The 12,270-nt window shown below is 45.1% G+C and overlaps 2 protein-coding genes across 2 annotated transcripts; one reads left to right on the forward strand and one right to left on the reverse strand.

Moving 5' to 3' along the window:
* LOC8069343 (ubiquitin-NEDD8-like protein RUB2) lies at positions 659 to 2,912 on the forward strand. Its single transcript, XM_002437322.2, has 3 exons — positions 659 to 961; positions 2,197 to 2,456; positions 2,573 to 2,912. Exons 1-3 carry the CDS (start codon positions 869 to 871, stop codon positions 2,679 to 2,681), a joined length of 462 nt encoding a protein of 153 aa, XP_002437367.1. The 5' UTR covers positions 659 to 868; the 3' UTR covers positions 2,682 to 2,912.
* On the reverse strand, positions 6,326 to 8,613 carry LOC8058426 (probable N-acetyltransferase HLS1). The gene is made up of 3 exons (XM_002438715.2): positions 8,217 to 8,613; positions 7,743 to 7,933; positions 6,326 to 7,451 (listed from the first exon to the last, which is right to left on the reverse strand). Exons 1-3 carry the CDS (start codon positions 8,511 to 8,513, stop codon positions 6,611 to 6,613), a joined length of 1,329 nt encoding a protein of 442 aa, XP_002438760.1. The 5' UTR covers positions 8,514 to 8,613; the 3' UTR covers positions 6,326 to 6,610.

Below are 12,270 nucleotides of genomic sequence, written 5' to 3' on the forward strand. Positions count from 1 at the left end.
AGATTCATCTCGTGATTTATAAGTAAACTGTGCAACTAGTTATTCTTTTTATCTATATTTAATACTTCATGCATGTGCCGTAAGATTCGATTTGACGGAGAATCTTGTAAAGTTTTGGGTTTTTGGGTGTATCTAAACAAGGCCTAAGTAGGGTCTTGTTTGGTTCTCCTTGCTAAATTTTAGCTAGCTAAACTAGTCACTTTAGTAGCTAAAGTTTCAAACACGTTGATTAAAAAGAGCTAAAATAGTTTAATTTAACTAAAATAATTTTAGTTAGCTAAAATTTAGTAAGGGGACCAATCAAACCCTAGAACTGTGGAATTATAGCATTCAAGCATTCAATTCAATTTTGTCCGTCTAACCCCAGTGCTAGTAATTCTATTTTATTTTCATAAAAGTAGGATGTACGTACGTGTATTCGGACGAATGTACGTCCGTATATGCTGCGTCTTGTAAAAAAAAACATTCTAAACAATTTTCGGATCCCGTGGGCGTTAGCATAGCCAGGGATTCCAGACAGTCCAGCCCATATGAGGCCCAAAAGAGCCTTATTTCACGGTCCACTACGTCTCGCAGTCGCAGTCGCAGCAACGCGCCCTGCACAGCTGAAAGGGCCCCTCCACCGAATCGGACATGCTATTGGGCCCGCGCCCCACGCGCACGCGGCGGACCTCGACACGAATACGAGCACCCCCGGGTGCATATATGCAAAACAGCCACGACTCCCTTTGCCTCCTCAATCATCATCATCATCATCCATCGGCTTGATTCCTCAATCAACACCGCAAGAGCCCTCGTTCGGATCGGGGCTTGCTGCGACTTGGCGAGGTAAAACCCTAGCTCCAGATCGCGGGTCGTAGCCGGCGAGATGCAGATCTTCGTCAAGACGCTCACGGGGAAGACCATCACGCTCGAGGTCGAGAGCAGCGACACCATCGACAATGTCAAGGCCAAGATCCAGGTCCGCCTTCTCGTCTCCCCCCACTCCCTCCACCCCCATGACTCCCGATTCGTAGCGGAATTGTGTCCTTCGTGATTGGTAGTATCACCGGAGTAGCGGTGTTGACTGCTCTATGTGCCGATTTGGTAGGGTTTTTAGTGCGGTTCTTGCCCGCTGGGGGGAAAGGATCTTGGTTTTTTTTTTTAAAAAAAAAAAATCTGGGATAGTGGACTGCTGGCTTCAGTATGGAGATTCTCTCTAGAACGGGCTCTTATGATGGTTTCCGCTACTAAAAAAATAAAAAAAAACATCTGGGATAGTGGACTGCTGGCTGCAGTATGGAGATTCTCTCCATAACGGGCGCTTATGATGGTTTCCGCTACTAATTACCGTGGTTTTGGTGTCGTGTCTTACTATCTTCGCCTGTCGCCTAAGTCTTTTTTGCTGTGATGAATGAACAAGTAAATCTAGGAAATTTAGTGCCTACCATCAATTGTGACAGCCCCTCTGTTATGTGGTTAGGGAAGATGCAAATTTCCCGCAAGCACCTGTCCTAGGAATTCTTTTCATAACAAGGGATGTAAAGAGTTGACATCATTACTAATACAGATTATCACTATATGGCTTTGACATGTTGGCAATGGCCTCATCCTCTAGTTATAATGCCAAATAATTGCATCATGGTTGGTACCTGAATATAGGCGAAAGCGTCTATTATCGTAATAAATACTTCATTTGATATATGGTTTTTTTTTGCTGGCAATGACAATGTCAAATATGACTTTATGATCTTACCAGTAACCCCAGTGCTGGATGGCAGGTTTATTTTCCCAAGTTACACTTTGCATGATTAGATTTCAAGTAGAAAAGGTTACTTATGGTGCTTATGCATTTTAATGGTGTTACTCAGATTCTCAGTCACATTTTAGGAAATAAAAGCTTATCTTGAGTCATTTTTGGTGCACAAAAGAATTTCCTAGTCAAACACCTTTCTGAGTTAACTATGAACACCACTGTCCATATTCAAGTAATACTTGTTTTCTAATACCTGCCATGTTCAATATTTTTATTCCATGCCTTTGTCCATGTTTAATCATTTTTCCTCTCTACCATTTTTTTTGGCCAAGTGCACTTAAAGCTGACTCACATTCCAAAACTTGTGATCATAAATTCTAAGTAACACTGATTGAAAGATGGGTTAAGGAATACCATTCTAACTCGGCAGGTTCTCTGACATACTGCCTTATATATTTCAGGACAAGGAGGGCATTCCGCCTGACCAGCAGAGGCTGATTTTTGCTGGTAAGCAATTGGAGGATGGGCGAACATTAGCTGATTACAACATTCAAAAGGAGTCGACTCTCCATTTGGTCCTGAGGCTCAGGGGTGGAACTATGATCAAGGTGAAGACACTCACTGGGAAGGAAATCGAGATTGACATCGAGCCCACTGACACGATCGATAGGATCAAGGAGCGTGTTGAGGAGAAAGAAGGCATTCCACCTGTTCAGCAGAGGTACTCTACTTGCCCCCACAATAATTATATGAATCTGAAACCTTTCTATAAGCTCCAAATTCTTTTAATCTTCTTTTAGCATTGTGTGGTCCTAATAAAAACTGTTGCACGCACAGGCTCATTTATGCTGGGAAGCAACTTGCTGATGACAAAACTGCCAAGGATTACAACATTGAAGGTGGTTCAGTGCTCCATCTTGTGCTTGCTCTGAGGGGTGGCCAATAGATTAAAAAGTTATAGTTTCTGCTTATGCTATCCGTTACATACGGTTGTTTCAGAATTGAAGCCTTGTATTGGGTGGTTGATTGTGCCATGCAATTAGCAGACTACTAGAGTCAGGTGTCATCTGTACTGTTTGAGAAATGCTTGAACTAAGGTCATTCAGTTGCCATCTCATTCTTATTGCCCTGAGTTCATTCAATTGCCATCTGATCTGTCCTTTCACCTAAATGGCTATATCAATCGTGTTGTCGTCTGTTTTCTGGTTTCCTCGTCACTTGCAGAGTAAGATTGTTGGCTAAATCAATCGGGTTGTCATCTAATATCTTGTTTTTCTTGAATCCTCATCACTCGCAGAGTAAGATTTGCTCATATTTTTGTCTTGCATGCTCTTTGATTTGGGTCATGTTGGTTGAAAAGGGATGTTACCTTTTGCTGTTATGGTTAACCTAGGCAAGAACTTGCGTTATGGTTCTTCCACGGTTTACCACCTGATTTACAGAGCCGGAGCTTTACATCTGTTAAACAAACTAATCTGAAGCTATTTTTAATTTAGCTACACAAAAACTTTTTAAACACACCAATTATCACGTTGAACTGGAACAAATTGGCAACAAAGTTCAGAACTAGGGTGTCCGGGTAAAACAGTGTTAAGGTGAGATTGAGAGTGAAACTTCTAAGTCAAGTTGGCATTTACATGCTGGTTTCGGCAGTTTGCACTATGGATTGAAGACATGTTCAGTACATGAATTGTCTTCTTCACACAGGTTGCGATTCACACAATTTGGCGAATCAAAGTCTACAAGATTAGAACATAACTTTTATTTTTTGGGCAACCATGAAGATTTTTTATTCTTGGACAGTTAGTAGAATCGTTGCCAAACAGGTCAGGCGAGAAATTTTTCACTTGAGAATCACTAGAACTGTTTTGGTCAGGCGAGAAATGTTTCACTTGAGAATCACTAAAACAGTTTTTCGTTTTTGTGCCTTGCTTGCAAAGAGAAACAACAGTTATCTGGTTTCACTTGATTTTGATCCCCCACCAATCGGTACCAGCATTTTAAGTGAAACAAGTTAAAAATGAATTTATTTAAAATGTTCTTCGACAACAAATGGTTCTGATATTTTAAAGGATATATTTTTGGACTTCTTTTTAAAAAACAATCTTTTAACCAGAATCCAGCCTAGCAACCAAATGATCTCATGGAGTGAGTCTAATTCATTAGCTGAACATCTCTTGAGAGAATTTAGATTCCAAATATTTCTATGAGAATTTAGATTCCTGCCAAATGCACCCTAAATCTTATCTCATGGTGGGAGTTTACAACGTAAGGAGGAGCTATAAAGAAGTGAGTGGAAAGAAAAACTTTATAAAGTTTAAACAGTTCTTTGAAATGAAATCTAATTCCTTGTTGGATGTATATAATATTTGTCGTGTGGGGCAGCTATCTTCCACTTAGCATCCCGTAAAAGCTGGATAAAGAAGCCAAGTCGCTACTGTGCAGACTAGACTCGTCCAGGGAAGTTTCTTTCTGAAGACCAGAAAGCACGTTGCCAAAACACACACTGATGCATCAGGATGATTGAGACATTGGTCAGTGATCCTGAATGCTTTAGATTCTAGTTCAATGCTCCTGAAAATGATGAGGAGACATCAACACCTGTAGATTCTTGTTCAACGCTACTGAAGAAATAACCCATTAGAATGCAGACATCGATCTGTTATCTTGTCTTTGTTCAGATACGGATGTTCCAGCTTATCTCGTTAGTGCATTTCTGATGCAATGAGGGTATCTTCTGAAACTAAACAAATGGAGCTTAACGTCCCTGTCGGGTCACAAAAGGAGCTCCTTCTTTTTCTTGAAATAAAATAAACTTGCTGTGACATACTTATTCACCAGCATAAAAGGTTTCAAATATTCCTTTTGTTTCGCCTTTCCATATTCCTCTCCAGCATATCTTGGATTTTTTAGTTGGCACTTGGCACTGCCCTTCTTTTTCTATTGGTATATTCTCTGCGGGCATCTGTTGCGCTGATTTCAAAGGCAATTTCTGTCATGTATCTCATCGCTTGAGTTCCTTTTTCCTTTGAAAAAGACTGTTCTTCTATTGTTCCTTTCTGATAAGGCCATCTTTCTGTTTTATTTGCCTGTATCTGGTTATGCTGTTCGTTAGGTTTTTTGAGATGAGAAATTGTTTGTTAGGTTTTTGTCCAGGCATTTAATGTAATCATAGGCTCAATAATCATTTCATAATTCATATGCGTAGCATAATCAGATTTCGGATGTATACCTATGTTCTGCACCAGAGCAAAATAATAAGGATTTAAAATTCGCTTTGCTCCCTTACACAATCTTCTGTCCATTGTTTCATGCCTTTTGTTGTGCTGTTATGCTGGTGCTGAATCTGTCGCTGCAAATTCCTCTCAGCCGTCTCTTTCCCTCTGGTTTCCTCTTGTTGCACCTTTCTGCGCGCGGCGCCGACGCCGAACAAAGTGAGCAGTGAGCGTGACTGCAGCCATGGCCATGTACACCCCCTCCTAGGATTGTGTAGGGGACCAAAGAACCCTAATTTCATTCAAAAAAGCAAAAAAGAACCCTAATGGCCAATGACAACCCTGCATGAAAGGCCACAACTTGCGAAATGCTTTGGCTAATCTATATAAGCCAGTGCTGTCACTTCTCGAGCTTTAGTTTCGCAGTGGTTCATCGATTGGCCGGCCGGGCAGGTTTTCAGGGACCACGCTAACCTAGCTGCTTCTGCAGTTTCCTGAGCCATTTCTGATGAAGCGGCTCTTTTGCAGAGGTCCATCTCCATCCATGGCTTTCTTTGTTCAGAGTATATATATAGGATAGGAGCCTGGACCATCGCCGTCTAGCGCTCGTGATGATCAGTTCCTTGACATGCCATGTTTGCCTGGTACTATGTGAAGATCTGGCTCTAAACTCTGAAGCAGGGTTGTGATTGTACTTCCTCCTTGTGTTGTAGACCTGTCATGCGGCGTTGGTGACATGGACCATGCATCAGACCAACATCATGGAAGTATCAGATCTGCACCAACTGAAAGCTCCTTGTTCTTGGTGGGGCACAGGGGTTTAGGTGATCTCGGAATAATATTTGGCTGATTTTGTGCATGGAATTTTGATGATGAATAAAGAAGATTTGGTTGCTTACTTCTTGTGCTGGAATATAGATCAGGCCGTTGAAGCTGAACTGCTGGGGTTCAGTAACCAAAGTACCTATCGATATCTTTTCGGATTGATTGGTTTCGTCAGTCAATAGATCGGATGGATATTAGTAGCACGGTGAATTCTGGTTTCTGCGTGATTGGAAGGATGAGCAGCTGACAGAAATGCCCTTTTCATCTCCTTTTCTTTTTTGCCCACACTGAATATTTCTGCCAACGGTCAATTTGATTAGGACTGCTAGATTTTAAAACTAACCTCAGTTGAATTCTTCTTATTAGTTGTTGCTTATGATGACATTAGTTAAACTGTAAAAACAAGACCCCAAAGTTTACTTCATTTACTGAAGATGTCGCCGTCGTTGTCTCACTGTCAGTGCACGTCGTTTTCGTCTGTGGATACTTGCAGATGCAATTGCCCAGCGTTTGGAGCGCTTTCAGCCTTGCACCAATTTGCCATGCACAGTTGAGGAAACACACGTCAACCGGTTCTTCTTCCTTGGACATTGATTAGAAAGAAACTAAGACAAACCTCGTCGCTATCCTAAATCCAGAAGCAAATGCTACCGTTACAGACATCATCACTTTAGCTTGGGTGGTTTGATACCACAAATGGCAAGGCAGGTGATTGCCATTGCGGTACCAAGCGTATGTACACGTGTGCAGTAGTTGTCAAAACTTGGCAGAGGCGAGGTGGTTAGCCCTCTGCCTACACCTGCCATGCATGGCTCGATCGGTGGCCATGGCTACGTCAAAACTCGCGGGGATCGACGAACAGGACCGTCCCGGACGGCGCCGGCGCCGCCCAGCCGTCGTCGTCGTCGGCATTCTTGCTGAGGTTCTTGATGCACCAGACGTCCTCGTCGCAGGAGAAGCGGCGCCACCTCGGGACGGCGGCGGCGGCCGGGTCGTCGGGCGCGACGTCGGCGGCGACGACGGCGCAGTCCGGGTTCTTGCGTGCCACGTTGTGGGCGTGGTGGCAGAGGGAGCGGAGCAGGTCAGGGCCCGCGGGGCCGGACATGCGGAGGCCGTAGAGGAGGTAGGCGCCGAAGGGGCGGAAGATGTCCGGGATGGACGGGACGCGCATCCACGGCGCGCCGCGGTCGAGCGCCCGGAGCGCGGCGAGCGACGCGCGGAGCAGCGCGGGCGCGCCGCGCACGCGGAGGCGCATGGAGCGGGTGGAGTCCCAGACGCTGAGCACGGCGAAGGACGGCGGCGCGGACGGGTCCCGCTCCGGCCCGCTCTCGATGGCCACGAACGTGCCCAGCGTGAGCTTGTGGGCGAGCAGCGCCGGCATGTCGGCGGGGAGGAACTCCGTGGCGTGCGGTGGGGACAGGCGCGCGTAGGCGGCCGCCGCCAGCGGCGGCGGCAGCTGGTACACGCGGTGCGTGCTCGGGATGGGCAGGCGGTGCGCGTGCACCGGCCGGCCCAGGAACTCCGGCCGCCGGAACGGCGCGTACCCGAACCGGCCCGTGAACAGCGCCAGCGACGCCGCGTTGGACGTCGTCGTCGCCATCGTCGCGTGCGACGCCCCGCGCTCGCGGCACCACTCCTCCGCGCGCTCCACCAGCGCCGTCGCGATCCCCAGCCGCCTGCAAAGGAAAAGCGCAATTAACGTGAGCACACACACACAGTCGTTCTTCAAACCATGTGACGACGGCGGCGGCGGCGGCGGCGGCTGAGCCTCGAGAACCGTGCGCAGTGGACTCCGGCCAACCGGCCGGACCGGTGGGCCCACTCGGCGGCGCGCGATTAGGCAAGCAGAGAAAGTACGTTGGTGTGGAGCAAAGAAATGGACGCAATGTGTTGTGTGCATGCATCCAACCCGCATGTGGTGAAAATTGAAGAAACAAAAGGAAGTAGTGGATGGAGTGTCACCGTACCTGTGAGACGGAGAGACCCTGAGGCCGAGGAGGCAGGCCACCTTCACGTACGCCGGCGGCGACGGCGGCTGCTGCTGCTTCGGGGAGGACGACGATGGTTTCTGTGTCTTGCCGCCGCTGCCTCTGCTCACCACCCTAACGCAGGCTTTAATGAGCCCGACCATCTCCGCCTCCTCGCCATACTCGGCAACCTGAGCATTGCAAATGCATCAGCGAAAGTACAGAATAATCTGATAAATTGTCACTGTCAAACGCGCGCATCTTTCATTCGTGCACATCAAGTATCAGTAACAAATTGATCAGTCCCTCTCCCTCAGTGTTTGGACTCCAAACACTATACCACAACACAACGATCGGATTGGTGTGCCAAACAAACAAAACAAACTGCTCTTGTTTTGTTTATCATTAGTTTTGTGTTTTGTTAATTTGGTAGCTTGCTGCTGCGCGTAGATTAGTTAGGCCGCCGCCACTTACCAGCATGACGTGCTCCGGCGCGTGGCGGACCCTCGCCAGCGGGTCGCCGACCAGCTCGACGGAGAGCGACATGCCCTTCTTCTTCTTCTTCTTCTTCTTCTTCTTTCTCTTCGTCGTCTTCCTCCGCTTGCTGCCGCCGCCACGGCCACTGTCGTCGTCGTCGTCGTCGTCGTCGTCGGGGTCGTCGTCGCCGCCCAGGCCGACCTGGCACCGGCGCTCGAGCTCCTCGACAGCCGCCAGGTCCCTCTCCATGTCGAACTCCCTCACCCTAAACGACACCTTCTTCTCTCCATCCATGACGCTGACGGACCTCAAACTCAAACGACAGTATCTAGCTTAGCTTGTTCGTCGCTGTCGCAACTAGCTTAGCTTACCAACGAGAGCTTAGCTTGCTGCTGCTCCTCTACGACGAGGAGGGCGTGCAGGGGCGGCAAATTTATACAGGTAGCTAGTAGGTTGACAGGGAGAGACGAGGGAGAGTGAGGGCAAAATAGTAATCTAAACCACTACCACTACCAGTGATGCAAAGAGAAGCCCAACGCAAGGACTGACGAGTGACGGAGAACAAAGAACAACGGCATCGTAGCAACCATCCCTCTTGGATATTTGACTAATAGCAAAAATAGAGCTGATTTAACTGCCTGGCTTAATTTTTTCAGATAAAGCCTAATCCAACTGAACTCAAATGTGGCACAATTAATTTATTGGTGGCTATAGTTCAGTAGCTGTTCATTCATTCACACCAGAAAAAAATAATGCAAGAGGGGCATGGCATGGAGGTTGCACACAGTTGATTAAAGGCGCCAAATCAACCTAGCTATGCTATATATATGTAATCCTATTACTCTAAAGCACACCACCCTTTAAACAAGTGAGATTCTTCCCAGTTCAACAAAGGTTATAGTATATATGGCGGTAGGAATTAGGATTTGTAGGCCGGAACCTACCGATTGTAGGGCATCCAAACATATATTCCAAGAGAGCCAGTTCTAGAGATATGATTCATAGCTAGAGGATCATTCTTGTTGGCACGCGCATATATATAAAAGTGGATTTTGATGGACTTTTTTTATTTAAAGTTTCTAGACGAAAATAAAAAAAAATACATTTTGCAGCTACGATCCAAATGAATAAAGGACATTCTGGCCTTGAAAGGAAAAAATCGAAAAATACTGTGGCAGATATATAGTTAGTTCATTTGCATTAACACTACTACTCATGCAGATGTCAAAACATGTGCACATATTGCCCATAGGTTTATACTCCCTCCGTCTCAAATTATAATGCATTATAAGAATCTTGGAGAGTCAAAGCACTTTAAATTTGATTAAAGTTATAGAAAATATTATAAAAAATTATGACATCAAATAGATATACTATAAAAATATAGTTAATAAGAACCTAATGATACTTAGTTAATATCATAAATATTATTATCTTATCATATAAATTTAATTAAACTTAAAATATTTTGACTCTCCAAGATTCTTTGAATACCTTATAATTTGAGATATAGAGGGAGTATATATTATCATATTTTGCTGTTATTCAAGTGAAATTTTGGCTCTATCCACTGCAACTATAAAGTAGAACCTCAGTAGGCACTACAGCAGCATTGGCATGTGCCTGCAGCTGCTGCAAGTCCCCTCAGCAGCAGGTGGCTGCAATAGCCGCCGTTTCAAGCACTTGGAAATTACCAAAAACTCACAGTAATTAAGTGTGTTCTTCCAAGTAATAATCCACACAATGCTTACAGCTCGAACACTGTCATTACACTGTGTGCCGATCGAGAAGTGGATCTTCGGCTTCGTTCCAGACCATTCTCGAGGAGATTCCTTCGGGTAGTAAGCATGTGAATGAAAGCTCTAGAATAATGCATTCTGGCAGCATGGCAAAAATAAGTAGGCACCTTTCCGAATTAAGGGGTCCTGGAAATGGAGCCGTGCGACTGATTAGTACTGTATATTTGGAACTGTACCTTCCTTCTTTTTCGCGAGTCCATAGAGTTGTTAAATGTTTAGGGGCGCACAAGAGATCGACACGCATATATAGTTTCGCATGAATTCCACAGAAATTTCTGCAGAAGAAGCAACATGCACACATCACAAGCACAACAACCCTGAAGTAGTTTCTCCATTCCAAATGAGAGGGACACAAAAGTTTATAGTTTCTCATACTGACTAAAGCAAGACCTGAGAGTTGTTAAATGCTTCATGGTTTTGTCTGTCACTGGCACCTCCATGTCGTCCAGTGGGAGCTGTTCTTTTGTCTACGTCCATGTCGTCGCTCTCTCATATACAAATAAAATTGGCCACCTGAACAGAACAGCGTACAGAGAGGAGAAACAGGCTTGGATTTGTATAAACACCCATGTCTCGTCCATATATCGACACAGGATGTTTCTTGGACAAATGGTGTCTATACCATGCCCGCTTTGTTTATATATATGCCTTCTACGTGGAATTTGCTTGCCTGCTGCGTGTGCTTTGCGTCGTCGTCGTCGTCGTCGTCTGGTTGGGATATAAAGCCGAGCTAGCTAAGCTAACACTGCATTATGTTATGCGTCGCCTATAGCTAGCTAATAGCCCATTCAACGGTCAACAAGAGCTTTGAACAGCCACCAGACCAGAGAGCACGAGAGCAGCACAGATTGTTTAACAAAGTGATGGCATCTAGGCAGCAATCCAAGCAGATCAGAGGGGGAGATGAGCACAAAAGCTGTAGCAAAGTGTGGAGTATAGGCCATGTTTTGTCAAGTGACTAGGGGTTTAACGACAGGACATGTGTCTGTAGTACGGTACTGCAGCGGAATTAACTTGCATTTGGCCTAATTGGCGCGTCAAGAGCACAGAGCTTCTTGGCAGTTTGCATGCCAATTTGCATGCATCACCATCCCTTTTTGACCTCATCACGGGCGCGCGTTGGCTCAATTTCCTTGCAGCAGGCTCTGGCTCCCTTTCCAACTGGTGACAGGTGGCCCCTTGGCCCTTGGTTGCTTGTGCCTTTCCCTAACCCTAGCTAGCTTTTGCAAAAAAAAGATTGTGTTCATGGCCTCATGGGGGCATAGATTAATGGAAGCATGCAAAGACATGTGGAAAGGAGCGAGAGGAGGAAGAGGGGTTAGGGACGGAGGACTGGGAGAGGAGGGGGTCAAAAGCAGTTGCTTGATTGGCAGAAATATACGCGTTGATTATTGGTGTTTGATTTGTTTAATGAAGCCACCGCCGTTGCATGCCCTCAAGAGACTGAATAGTCAAATCTTTGCTCGATCACTGTCTGTGAGATTGTGAAGGTATGCCAAACTTAGCTTGGATAGTTTACAGTTGGGATGGCTTCTTCTAGCTAGTGTGGTGCATGTTTCGTTGTCCAAACCTCTTTTACTTGGAGTCCAAGTTGTGGTTTACTAGCGTCTATCGCGAGTCATGCACGACTATATATATATATATATATATATATATATATATATATATATATATATATATATATATATATATATACACACATGCTGGACCAGTCCGCGTAAGCGTAAAATATGAGTGAAGTGTTTTTCTGTGCAAGTGCTAGTCTTGACGCGAGAATATTCCGTGCAGATGCATGAGCAAAGTCAATGTAGTTGCACTCGTCAAACATAGGAGACTCAGACAAGGTATGTATGAACAAGCTAGGGGTAGCTAGGAGTCGGTCTTGTGTCTCTAATTATACTAGCTAGTTCGTTGCATACTTAACATTATAAGTATTGGCATGCAAACATAGCTAGCTAGGTACTCCATCGTCGATGTTCGAACAGTTTGAAACTTTGGATCATACGCCCTAATAAATAACTTTTCCGAACTTTTTTTTGTGTGGGGTTTCAATAGTTGGAGGGTGTTCGTTATCTGATTTTGTAGTTCGTTCTTCGTTGACAATAGAATGACCAACGTCTAAATTGAATGTTCAAAAATGTATTTTACCCTTTCTTATATATTAGATCAAACTTGAAATTGTTAGACTCCTCAAGAAGCATGATTTTGTCCATTATTATTTTTAGAATGGAGGTTACATTTATGTACAACCC

The sequence above is a fragment of the Sorghum bicolor genome, chromosome 10 (genome assembly GCF_000003195.3).
Source record: "Sorghum bicolor cultivar BTx623 chromosome 10, Sorghum_bicolor_NCBIv3, whole genome shotgun sequence".
Classification (NCBI taxonomy): Eukaryota; Viridiplantae; Streptophyta; class Magnoliopsida; order Poales; family Poaceae; genus Sorghum; species Sorghum bicolor.